This window comes from Hippoglossus hippoglossus, chromosome 3 (assembly GCF_009819705.1).
Source record: "Hippoglossus hippoglossus isolate fHipHip1 chromosome 3, fHipHip1.pri, whole genome shotgun sequence".
Taxonomy (NCBI): Eukaryota; Metazoa; Chordata; class Actinopteri; order Pleuronectiformes; family Pleuronectidae; genus Hippoglossus; species Hippoglossus hippoglossus.
This window is the reverse complement of record NC_047153.1, coordinates 15,081,600-15,094,667: the sequence shown is the minus strand read 5'-3', so window position 1 is coordinate 15,094,667 and position 13,068 is coordinate 15,081,600. Positions and strand designations below refer to the sequence as shown.

General features: G+C 38.7%; 2 protein-coding genes across 2 annotated transcripts; one reads left to right on the top strand and one right to left on the bottom strand.

The window, feature by feature from the left end:
* The first annotated feature begins 1,117 nt into the window (after positions 1–1,117).
* Positions 1,118–6,883, top strand: tex9 (testis expressed 9). Its single transcript, XM_034572190.1, has 11 exons — positions 1,118–1,199; positions 2,749–2,897; positions 3,607–3,670; positions 3,810–3,886; positions 4,109–4,165; positions 4,302–4,456; positions 4,868–4,959; positions 5,159–5,332; positions 5,462–5,596; positions 6,422–6,556; positions 6,652–6,883. The coding sequence occupies exons 1-11, from the start codon at positions 1,152–1,154 to the stop codon at positions 6,727–6,729; spliced, it is 1,164 nt and encodes a 387-aa protein (XP_034428081.1). The 5' UTR covers positions 1,118–1,151; the 3' UTR covers positions 6,730–6,883.
* Positions 6,884–6,910: 27 nt separating this feature from the next.
* mns1 (meiosis-specific nuclear structural 1) lies at positions 6,911–11,791 on the bottom strand. The gene is made up of 10 exons (XM_034572177.1): positions 11,589–11,791; positions 11,277–11,474; positions 9,812–9,939; positions 9,609–9,711; positions 9,280–9,509; positions 8,792–9,008; positions 8,601–8,708; positions 7,864–8,121; positions 7,188–7,313; positions 6,911–7,092 (listed from the first exon to the last, which is right to left on the bottom strand). The coding sequence occupies exons 1-10, from the start codon at positions 11,589–11,591 to the stop codon at positions 6,994–6,996; spliced, it is 1,470 nt and encodes a 489-aa protein (XP_034428068.1). The 5' UTR covers positions 11,592–11,791; the 3' UTR covers positions 6,911–6,993.
* Positions 11,792–13,068: the final 1,277 nt, after the last annotated feature.

Sequence of the window (13,068 nt, the reverse complement as noted above, 5' to 3'; positions counted from 1 at the left end):
CAGCCCCCCCATAAAGACATGTAAACATGTAAGCAGGGGACATTACTGAGCATGCTATTATGAGTATGTATTTATATATGGGTGTTATTAATATTATAGATGTACATGCTGCCAGTTCAGCCCAGCAAAAAAACAAATAAATAAATGTCATCGTGTGACTCGGCGGTAGAAAGTAACTAAGTACATTTACTCCAGTGCTGTACTGAAGTATAATTTTGTGCTATATGTAAATCAGTGTTGCAGGAGGTTTGGCAATCCTTAATAGAGTAAAAGTACTAATACCACATTGTAGAAAAGGAAAAGTCCTGCTTTGCAAACATTTAAGTAAATATTCTAACTATAATCAGTGAAGTGACGCCTACTTAAAATAACTCAAAAGTAAATGTAGATAAATAACCACTCTGTATGTCCACTCTGTACGTCTCTGTGTTACTATTATACATTATTTAATAGATTATTACTGCATTCAGATGTAAACAGCATTTTACTGTTGCAGCTTGTTGGGTTATAGAGGTCATTTCTAATTATTTTATAGGCTTCAGCTAATTATTATTTTCATTGTGGATTGGCCTAAATCTGTTGGTTATTTCTTGACTTATCTTGTAAACAGTGAATAGAAACCTCCCAACGTGCACATCACCAGGGACACTCTCCAGTGTCTTGTCTTGTCCACCAATGATTTTTGTAATTCCAATAATTATAATGACAAAATTAATTATCAGGATAAATACAAGGAATGCAGCATACCCTCTCATTTGAGAGGTGGGAACCACGAAACATGTGTTGCTTGACAAATTAGCCTACAGTACTTTAAGGATTAGATCTTTATTTTTAAAAAAGCTCAAGTTAATTTTCTATCAATTGACAAATCAATCAATTTAAAATGTTTTATATCAACTTGTATGTACAAAGCATCATATTCAATAAACTCGTCATGAGTTTTGAACATAAAATCTTCATTTGTAAAGCAAATATCAATCCGTGGCATCTTGTTAAATCAAGACATTTATCTATTAAACACTCAACTTTCACTTTTTATGGTAAGGTATGAAAAAACCCACATCCACCTAAAATGTCTTTCAAGGGCTACCGTACTGCAGAGTAGTTGCTAGGCAACCGGAGCTGCGTTTGCTTCCCCTCTTTCCGTCTCAATGGCTGAAAGAAGTTTGAATAAAAAGGCTCAGTCCGCCGTTTCACAGGTTTGTTGTCGTTTTTCATCTTTATCTCACACAAGTGTTTTTATGTTTCCATCATAAATTTAAACCGGATCACTTGTTTTTTACCAGATTAGGTTTCTCAGACACTGGGACTGCTCACCGTCCCTTAGCACGGACACTAATGTAGAACGCCATGGATTATTCTAACCAGGTGTTATTAACCCTTTGATGCACAAGCTATGCAAACCCCTTCTAATGCACAACATGGGTCAAAACTGACCCGTATTCATTTCCTGTATTTCATGCATGGTTGGGTATTTCTTCTTTTATAGCTTATTCTTCCTTCTTCATTTAGGAGAAGGCTCCTTTGATGACATAGAAGATGAGTCTTCTATGACATCAAAGGAGCCTTCTCCATTTAGGAGAGCTGGATTCCAAGACACACCCACAACTCCAGCTTGATCCTGTAGAACAAACTCTAGGTCCTCAGCACCAGAGATTTCAGACTCAGAATCAAGACCAAGAATTGCCTCCTCATTTTCCTCCTCATTTTCCTCGTTCAGCATCTTTATGAACATGTCAACCGTAAGTCAGAAATGATTGCGACCAGCCGTACTAACACTCTGGATAAAGAAAATCGAAAGCATATTTTCAAATGCATATCAATCAGTCTATTAAGTATACACTGTTATATTTCAAGTTTTATTTTGTTGATCTAGCTATAGTTAGCTAGCCAGAAGGGAAGCTAGCTAGCTAACAGCTAGTGAGTACTGTACACATTTCTCTTTCTCACTAGTAATGGATTGTAAAATAAGACTTACATGCATCAAATGTGCAAAAACAGTTGTGTGGGTAATTTTTGACCCATGTGTGTAAAAGTGATGAAGAAATACAAAATTTACGTTTGTTTATAAGGTAAGAAAGGAAAAAAGTAAAATAGTGATTTAAGGTAATCAAAAACAAGATATTTAATGAATACTTAGAATATTAAATGATAAAATACATTTATTTCAAAAATATAGCAAAGAAGCACTCATAAATAAAATAACACAGGTAATGACTACGAGTCAGTTTCGACCCATGTTGTACATTAAAGGGTAGTGATACAAAAATTATTTTTATTCCAAAAGTAATAAAGGAAAAAATTAAAATAAGGATGTGTGATGATCAAAAACAAGTAAATTGGGGAATCCCTGAAATACTGAAAGATGAAATTCATTCACTGCAAAGATATAGAAAATCAAAACTGAGCGGGGTCACTTTTTAACCATGTTGTGTATCAAAGGGTTAAAAATGGAGAGGGCACTGACATGTGGTTGTGGTTTTATCCACAAACACGTGTCACAAACAACAGGTAGCACAACAAACAATCACATCAAAACAAATGTGGGCACATACAGCAGCTAATACAAGTAAAATATGGGTGACTTGATATCGATCATGGATGGAATATATCCATTCTCTTTTCTGTTACATTAAAACATCAGGCAAAATCAAGGTGAAATATGAAATATCATATCTTGTAGTAAAAATGTATGTTAAGGGGATTATTGTAATAATATCTACTGCTCTGTGTTGTTTTGTTGTTAAGAAACAGAGACGTCCATCCTCCAGGTCGACCAGTGAGAGGTCTAAGACAGCTGAAGTAGGACCACAGGTCACATCTGCTTCTGTTCCCAAAAAGAAGCCCACGGGTGAGCAAACAGGTTGTCACCTGCTTGCTCAGGAAGAAAAATACAAGTAAGTCTTTCTGCTGCCTTGTTATGATTCATTTTGAAATATTTTCCTATATACCTGTATTTAATGGACATACATGACTTTACCTTGACTTTTTACAGATTTTTATAATCGCTCACTCAAATTGTCCATTTTCAAAACTCTTCACACACCCGACACAAGAGCTGTCAACATGGACTGAACTGTTACCTACTGAGAATCAACAGCCACCAAAAATATGTATTTATATACACAAGTTACATTAAAAACAACATTTTTATAAATTAAAGAAATAGATTTTTGTTGTTATGTTATCTTGGTTAATGCTGAATAAATAAATAAATTAAAAGGTGCTTAAAAAATAATGATGGTACATATTATAATGCCACACAAGAGTTGATATTTAAATGAGATGAAGTGTTGGGGTCGTGTTTAGAGATGAGCTGCATGTTGGTAAAGAACTGTGTGAGGAGTTTTGCAAAGATGACCTCAGTACAGAGAAATGTGAGTTAGAAATTGTGAGAAAAAACTGTAATAAATGCCTCTCAATACCACATCTAATAATATTAAACACCTACTAAATCGTGCTGTTCAGGTCAACATAACACTGTTACCTTTCTCCTTCAACATTTAAAGAGAGAATTTTCTACAAAATATGGTGGTTGAAATTCTACAACACTAAAGTCCATGTTCATGATAAAATAATGTTTATCTATCATCTTATTTTCATCAGACTCTTAAATGCAGAGCTAGAGGCCAAAACAACAGAACTAGTAAAGCAGGCAGAACAGCTCATGGTAAGTTATTCACCCGTTTGCATCATTTAACTGAATCTGTCACAACAGTAGTTCAACTGATGGGGAAAGTTGAAGGTGAATCTTTAGGACCTGACTTGCTGTATAAGGGAAACTTCTTTTTGGTGTTTTTTTATTTTAGAGAGAACAGAGTAAAGTTCTGTCAAAGCCGTTATCCACCCTCCTGCTTTTGGACAATGAAGACGAAGAGGATTCAAGGTAAGAAATATCTCAGGCTCAGAACCACAAACATGGTTGTACACTTTTTGAGGCTAATTTTCTCAGTCACCACCTCTTCAAAAGTTTAAATTTATTCCAGTGAAACAGACCAGCCTCTAAATAAAGATACACTTTTTAAATGAAGGCAGCGTAAGAATAGTAACTTATTCAAATAACTTATTTCCTCCTTGTCTTTCTGTATATTTATCTGTTCACCCACAGAATATCACGCATCATGCGTCCTGGAACAAAAGGAAAAGAGCCTCACTGTAAAACAGCGTAAGTTGGATTTTATATAGTTTCCAAATCCATTCCAAACTATTTTGTTCATTAGGCAACAATTTGTAGGTCATGACTTTTTAAATATCGTTGACATTAATATTCTCAACATTTCTTGTTGTTTGCTCGATTTCAGAAGCTTGTCTCGTGCAGATGAGTCAGCAGCTGGTGAAGATTTATTTCTAGCAAAGTTGATTCATGGCATGGAGGAGAAGATGAAGGACACTGACATTCATGACATTGTTGGGGACGACCCCGATGTGTTTGATGCTGGAGACAATGTTGGATCAGGTAAATCTTTATATCATTTTACGTAATGTAAACTCCAGTTAATTATAAATAAAAGAACAATTAGTACAAATACTGATAAAAGTCATGTCATTTTGTCTTAAAATGACCCAAAAGCCTCAAACTATTACATTTGAATACAATCTTTATCTTTTGGTAAGAACTTATGATATGCAAGTTCTGTTTTATTAATTGTTTCAAAACAAAAGTTTATTCTTTTAAAACAATAAATGTTTTAGTTGTATGCATATCATTTTCTTTACTTCAAAAAAAAAAAAAAAAGATTGCCCTGCGATCGGAAATTCTGGATTTCTTAAATAAGAGAAATGATCTGTTTTTGTTTTTTAGATAAACCGTGAGTGAAAACCACTTCTCCTGGTTTTGTAAATGTGCTCTTTGTTCTGTTTTGTTAAGCCGTTTCAGAAGCTCAGATGCGGGTTCTCAATGCAAAGCTACGGATTATGCACGAAGAACTGGATCAACTCTCATGTGAATGTTACAGGAAGGTAATGTGAAATTTGTACATGAACAATATGTCAACTAGAAGTGTCAAGAGAGAGGGGCGGACCCTCAGGTGTACACAAATGACACCTATCCATTAGCTGGTTACATTCTTGTTTTTTAACTGCTGCTTCTAATAGATTACTTTAAACCTAAATATTGAGAAAATGATACAGATTTAACTCTATTGTTCTGTTGGTACAGGATGATCAAAATGCTGAGCTCAGTGCAAAGATTAAGGAGATGGAGGTGGACCGAGCCAGAGTACAGAAGACCACAAGCACTCAGCAAAAACAGATTGAGAAGCACAGAGCTTTAGCAGAGGAGTCAACCAAAAAATGTGATAGTCTTCAACTGCAAGTGTCTGGATTAAAAAAGGTTTGTGTCACTGCAAACACACAGTGTGAGAGACGCCACAGACTTAATAACAAACCGTAAAATCTGACACCGTCTCCCACTGCCCGTGTGAGATAAATCCGTTGTGTTTACTTCCTTTGCTCCGTGTAGGAAATAGAAAATCTGAATAGGTCCAACAAACAAACAGCAGCCGTCCACAGCGCCACAGAGGTTCGTCTGAACAGAGCTCTGGAGGAGGTGGAGAGGTTAAAGACTCAGCTGAACAAGATGAAACAGGCGAATAAGGTAAACTGATAAAAAACATAATCTAGGTTTAATTACTGTAGGTATTCAAATGTGGTGTTTTTGATTATGTGCAGAAAGTGTTAAACTTTGACTAATATTTGTTTCTTAACTGTAACTATAGTTTATTTACAGTTGCTAATATTAGTCTTTTTGTAAATTGTTTTAATTGTGATTTCATTCTTTGCTGAACCTCATTTCCAAAGAGCTACTTGAAGGTGGTTGACTTTCACCACCTCTTTTTGACATGGCTCTTATTTTGTTTGTTCACAACCAACACATTTTAGTATTTGAAGAGCAGACTTTTATAAATCAAAACAGAAGCAGGTTTACAATCAAAATAATGTGAAATGATAGAGATTGAAAAATCGGAAATGAATAAAGTATCACAAACATAAATCAAACACGTAATGAATAAAACTTAAAACAACAGAACAAATAAAGAATTTTATCTTTAGTTTAATATTTAAAACAAGCCATTTTGGGTGTCACAGTATTTTACTTTTAGAATGAAAAAGTATGATTAAAGTGAACTAATGTGCAACCATCTCTTAAGTAAAAAAGATAATTCATCCTATTAATAGACGATTCCTTGAAAACAGAGATAATAGCCTCACACAGTGATGATACAACCTCAACACTAAACACTAAAAAACTGAAAGTGTGGAGAACAGAAGTCTTTCAATTAGAGCAGCTGAATTTTAAGCAGCAAGTTACCTAAAGCTTCAAATTAATTTTACTACGTTGCATAAATCTAACTTGTTGCAGAAGTAATGTAAGTTCTGTCTAACTTGTACTAATTCAGTTTCTTACCTTCTATTTGTTAAGGACAACATAAGCACGGACCATCAGAGCAAAGAAAATCTACTTGCTGAAAACAAAATGCTGAAAAAGCAGAAAGCAGAACTCGTTGTGGGTTTCAAGAAGCAGCTCAAACTGATTGACATTCTCAAAAGGCAAAAGGTCAGTGTATCTTTCATACCCCGTTAATACAAACCCTGTTCATAGTTTTTGATTAAATATACAATTAACAGAGTTTTATTGTTGTGTGCGTGCAGATGCATTTTGAGGCCGCCAAGCTGCTGTCGTTCACGGAAGGCGAGTTCCTGAAAGCTCTGGACTGGGGGAAGTCGTAAACACTGACAGACTCAGCATATCATTTTTTTGGTTCAAGGTGTCCAGGTCAATTTATACATTTATAAATAAATTCCTGTGTGTTGTTAAGTTAAAGTTGTCACCTTGGAGTCCTTCAGAATCCAGTTAGTTTTACTAATAAAGTTTAGATTTGGAGATATATGATCACATTCAGTCTTTTTAGAAATGATTTAATGGTTTAAAAGTAATGCAGTATTCACTGTAGCCTTGAACTGCCCTCTAGTGGCAGACTGAAAGAAACACATTTAAGCGTCACCATCCCAGCTGTCTTCAGAAGCTACTGGTTTGAAGGTATTTCTGAAGTCCTCATCAAAGTACTGCAGGTCATCCTCACGGAGCAAACCCTGAATGAAGATACACTGGTGATCAGACACTCGTTCGATGCACAGACGATATGAAGCTGTGTAAAAGGATTGATGATTCACACACTGTCTCATACCTTAGGGAAGTATCCGAGCAGTTGAACCGCGTGGCGCTTCAGAAGTTTCTTTCTCTCTTCTTCAACAATCTGTCTCCGCTGCGCCTCCCTCTCCTGCTCCATCGCTCTTTCTTTGGCCTCCAGTTCCTTGAAGAGAGTGATGAACATATTATGATCAAATCAGGTTGTTTGAAACGGACATGACAATCTGAAGCTGACACAGATGAACCATGTATCATACATTATGTGTTTCACTTGTGGAGCTCAAATAAATCTTGTCTTCCTGTTCGTATGTCTGTTAGTCTACTTTCATGAAAGTTACACAACGTAACTTTTACTGAGGCAACAACGCCCTCTGGAGCCACACATGGCGACATTAAACTCTGTTCACAATTCTATATATCCTAAAATTTTCCTCAATATATATTGGAGATAAACACGGGTTTTGAAAGATTCTTAGTCTTTTTAACATCTACAGTTCAGCATTACTCCTGAACTTGCTGGACCTGATTCAAGCAATTTAGACTGCAGCTTTCAGTCAGCTACACACTTCCCACAGGAGATCGTACCCACTCACCAAAGTTACACAGAGCAAGAACAGGCGCTCAGCATGAGCAGTAAAACATCGGACAGTGAAGCTACACCAGTGCCACCTTATTATTGACGTGATTATGGAAACAGAGAGCCTGGGACGTACCACATCAGCCAGATGCTGTCGTCTCTTGCCCTCTATCATTTTCTCCACCTCGCGTTTGTGCTCAAGTTGCTTCATGCGTCTTTTCTGGGCATTCATCTGCTCGATCCGATCGTCCTCTGCATACTTAGCCATCATTGCCTTACGGAAGGCCTCCTCTTCCTCTTTCTCCGCTCTCTTCTTCATCTCTTTGAAAGCCAGTTGCTCCTGGCAGGCCTGCTGCATCGTCAGCCTCTCTCTGATTTTTTTCTCCATTTCTTCCTGTTAGAGCAGACACTGGGGGGTCATTTAGGTAAAAGCAAAACAATTCTAGTAAAACTTGGTATGATCACAACTTAGCTATTATAGTGCTACAACACTAGCTGATAAGTCATTTATTTATTAAGCCAAAAGCTAAAAGCCTAGAGCTGCGCTGAACATGGACATATAACGTAGAGTGCTTCCCAGGCAGCAATTTTCTGTCCAAACCCAAACAAGCCTGAGAGAAAATTAGCCGAACCTGACAGGAATTCTGTTTTTTGTGTCCAAACCTGATCTGTACCTCATGTTTTCTCTGATTACAGGCAGTAAACAATCAAGTAGATAGTCCGGCCAATGTGACCGAACTAGACCCCAACCCGAATATCGAGTCGTGCCGGGTTCAGACAAAAAACCCGGCACGACTCGTAGGGTCATGACGGGTCCTGACGGGCTTGGGTCAACTATCCACACTCTGGTATAACAGCAGTAATGATCCTTACAACTTCTCTCTGCCTGTTCGCTTCCTCTTGTTCCTCTAGACACAGTTCCTCACGGATTCGTTCCATCTCGTCACGCTTCTGACTCTCCTCTTCGATCCTCTTAGTCAGCTAGAGAAGAGAGAGGAGTGATGTTAGTGATACTTGGTACCCGATACGGAAATGTGTTGTTGACTGAAAAACGTTGTCTCAACTATTTTTTGAAGATTCTCTTTGGCTTCCTCCGTCTCTCTGATCTTGGCCATTTTGTCCTCCTCCATGTGCTGCTGCTGGTTCATGAACTCCATGATGCGCCTGTTCTCGGCCTCCATCCTCTCTCGCTCTATGCGTCTCCACTCGGCCTGCTGCCTGTGGAATTCCTCAATGTGCTGCTGGGTGGCTCTGACCTTCTCCAGCTTCAGCTGTCTCTCCCTTCACCAAGACAACAACAGTTTACAGTAAAGCCATAATTCTTCCACAGTCTTTATGTTTTCTATAGAGAGAAATTGCTGCTTGTAGATTCTGTTTTTGAAAGGCATACTCACGCAGAACCAGTGAATTAAAATATCTTCAATATTAGATACACAACTGAACATGACTCTTCTCTCTTTAACTGAACAGGCTAATCCAATAATTAAAGTCAAGTTCTTGCTCCTCCTTAATTAATTGTTGGACTGTGTTAAAGAATGAATGATGAGCTCACATCTGATCCTCCTCATAAATCTTCCTGACGATCTCATCCACCATGAGCTTCTCTTTAAGGAACTCCTCGTAGGCCTCTTGTCGGCTGTGCTCCCTCTCCATGACCTGCTGCTCTAGCTCCTTCTGATATTGGAACAGCTCCTTTTGGCGTTTCTGCTCCAGCCTCTGCTGCTCCACAGCCGCTCGCTCTCTTTCGCCGCGCATTTTGCGAGAATAGTCCGCCTCCTCGCGCTAGTGAAAGCAAAAAGACATACACAGTATATATACAGGATCCTTAAACACTTTTCAGTATAGTTCTCAATACTTGAAATCAACAGGGACGGTGCTCACCATGGTCTCACACCTCATGGCCTCATGTTCTGCAATCTGTGCAGCTCTCTCCTTGTTCATATACGCAGACTTCAGTTTCGACTCCAATTCTCGAAGCTCCAGACTGAAAAGAAGTCCAAAGGCGGGTTTACAGAGACCACAGCAGAGGAAGGATGTACAAAAGCACAATTGCTGCATGTCCGACAGTACGTGAGTGTGTTCACCTGTTATCTTTGATGTGCTGCCTCATTTTCTCATCTCGTTGTGTTTCAAAGTTGATGCGAGCCAGCTCTTTAGCCATTCTCTCCTCTTGTTCAAGTTGTTTGTCCCTGTTTATTCTGTCCTCATCTGCCTGCAAGTCAAATTCAGTTATGACCATCTGCATTGATTAGGTAACAGTTCACACCTTAATGATACAGCAAAGTGTTATGTAAAACGAGGCTTTTCAAAGTTTGAATCCTGGCGCACTTCTGTGTTGTGGTGATTTTCAATAAAACAGAGGATAAATTACATACGATTGCTCCATGTTACCGACAACATTCCTCAATAAGGGACCATTTTTCACCCGATTAAGAATCTCACTCACATTTTTTTTCAACAAAGATGAAGTGAGAAGCCTGACTCTACAGTACTACAAACATTCACTGTCAAAAGTAAATACTGCATCTCTGTCGTACATTGTTCACTCTATTTAATATTCCAGTTAAATCTTTTTGTATAACCCCTTTAATTGATTCATCACAATACAAGATTTTAAGCTACTCTCACACTCTCTGTACCTCATATCTTTCAGTTATTCAGTAATATTGTACATATTAGGTATTTTTCTGCATGTAGAGTAAATAAAAGACCTGGTGCAAAGTGATGAGGAGTGTCATCATGATTGTTAAGACCAAGGAGGATCAGAAGCTAAAATTAAATTTGAACAAAGTAAGATATCTGGGTCACACCGTTAGGATGAAGACAAGGTGCCGGTTGAGATTTGTAAAATGTATGTACAAGCCAACATGTTGGCACACAAACTTTTCTATGTGTACAGAATACAGATGATGTTAAAGTTATCCTTCTAAGAGCCTATCGTATACTGTACTCCATTTTACACACCACACTTGTGCTGAGGATTGTTGATGTTTCGATTAAGGGAGTCAAAAAAGTGATCATAAGGGTTTTAGCTGAGACAAGACTAAGAAAATAACCAGAAATAATAATCTTTGGTCCTGATCAGCTAGCAGGCAAACTCCTCAGTCCCCTGGCAACCGATAATAAAAATAACTAACAGATGTAGGTGTCACATTTGTTTCCCAATTGAATTTTAAAACACATGTTAATGAGTTTATTAAATCCTGCTACTTTCACCTATGAAATATATCTGTTGTGTTTTCTTCCTACTCTACTAGAAGAAGATCTGTTTACTTAAACAAATAATTCACTTTTCAGTCTAAAATATCAGACAATATTGAAAAAGGCCCCCACGCTGGTTAACATATTCACATTGTTATGTCAAAAACACAGATTGCTGTGAGAAACTGGTTCAGGTGAATGTTTGGGCATTTTTGCTTGAAATGGCTCAAAGGACCAACACATAGCTTTTTTCATCTGTCATTTGAGCAATCGATAAATCACTTATTGATAACGTCAGTGCTGGTGGGTTCGGGGTCGTGTATTACAGTCATAGTCATGATCGCCCACCTTGAGCAGAGCGCTCTCCATCTCTCTCTCCCTGGACTCCTCCTGCTCCTGCCGCAGCTCTCTCCTCCTCTCCCAGCTCTCCTCCTCCCTCAGGCCGGCCAGGACATGCCTGTCTCTGGCCACAAACTGGGCGTCATCCTGCCTCTGCTGCTCCTGAGCGCGGCGCTTAGTCACGGTCCTCCGATTGACCCACTGATTCTGTCCCGGGGAGAAAACACAAGTGTTAGCATCAGCGACGACACACGAGCAGTAACCGCTCGGTCTGTAGCACACAAGCTAACTCCTAACGTCGGTTTCCCAGCCAGGACTTACCATGTTGGCGGTGACTTTCCTTCAACTCCGCCGTCGTTAAGTAAAATCCTCTCAACTCTGACACTCGTAAACAACTTTAAATGAATGAAACGGAGTTTCGCTGCTCGACTCTCTGCAGCAGTAAGGACCAGCTCAGATCGTGGCAGCGGTTGCTCGTAGAGACACTTCCGTTGTCAACAGAAACGGACACCGATATGTAAAGGCAGCTGCCTTTGATCCCACACTGTTCAAAGGCAGCTGCCTCTGTTGCCACCATAGACTGTTCGGAGGCAGCTGCCTCTGTTGCCACACTGTTAGAAAGCACCTGCCTATGTGCCACACTGTTTGAAAGCACCTGCCTATGTGCCACACTGTTTGAAAGCACCTGCCAATGTGCCACACTGTTAGAAAGCACCTGCCTATGTGCCACACTGTTTGAAAGCACCTGCCAATGTGCCACACTGTTTGAAAGGACCTGCCAATGTGCCACACTGTTAGAAAGCACCTGCCTATGTGCCACACTGTTAGAAAGCACCTGCCTATGTGCCACACTGTTTGAAAGCACCTGCCAATGTGCCACACTGTTAGAAAGCACCTGCCTATGTGCCACACTGTTTGGAGGCAGCTGCCTCTGTTGGCTACATTGTAAGCCCTTGGGGGTTTGGGCTCCAAATGAATCAAGAAGAGTTCCACATCTATCAGATCCATATGGACGATCTTGGTGTCTATGTATAACTCTATGATAGCAATGATGCAAAGAGATGCCACTGCTCATGTATCATTTTATTGACTACAACTGTACCAAAGTACAAAAAAAGGGCTACAGAGCTGCAATAACAGACACAAACAGTGTTAACAGACACAAACAGACTTAGTATTCGTAATATAAAACACTCTAGGCCAACACAGCTTGAAATTGTCTCTCCCGCGAGATGTAAAGCTACTAGACTAAGACTAAGTGAATTTCTACTAATTTAGCAGATAAATGGAAACTAACAATACATTCAAAAAACTATCTAATTTGCATATCTGCAGAAAAAGACCAGATATTGAATCAGATAAAGAAATGCACAATAGGCTACATAAATGTATATGGAAATACCGGAATGTACAGATGGTAATGCAAACTTTAGGGCAACCTTGTGTGGGTAGCCCAAGTGCTCATCTACATTATCTGCTGACTAGTCAACTTCTTTTTCCATGGAGACCGGATTTCTTTGGCTTTGAAAAAAATATGATTATGTTATTTGTTCTGTGTCGATGTTAGGAGTCTGAAGTGTAGCACAGGCACATCTTATAAATGATCAGTAGACAAACGTCAAATAATTAACATGGCACGGACCCTTAAAATGCCTAATAAATCTTATTAAAGTTTAACTAAACCCCTAAAACATTTATATTCAGATGAAAACCAATACATCTGAATATTTAGTAGAGATCATATTCATTTGGGAATTTGGCCGAATTAAAATACAGTACATACGAGCACAGAAAGTAGAAA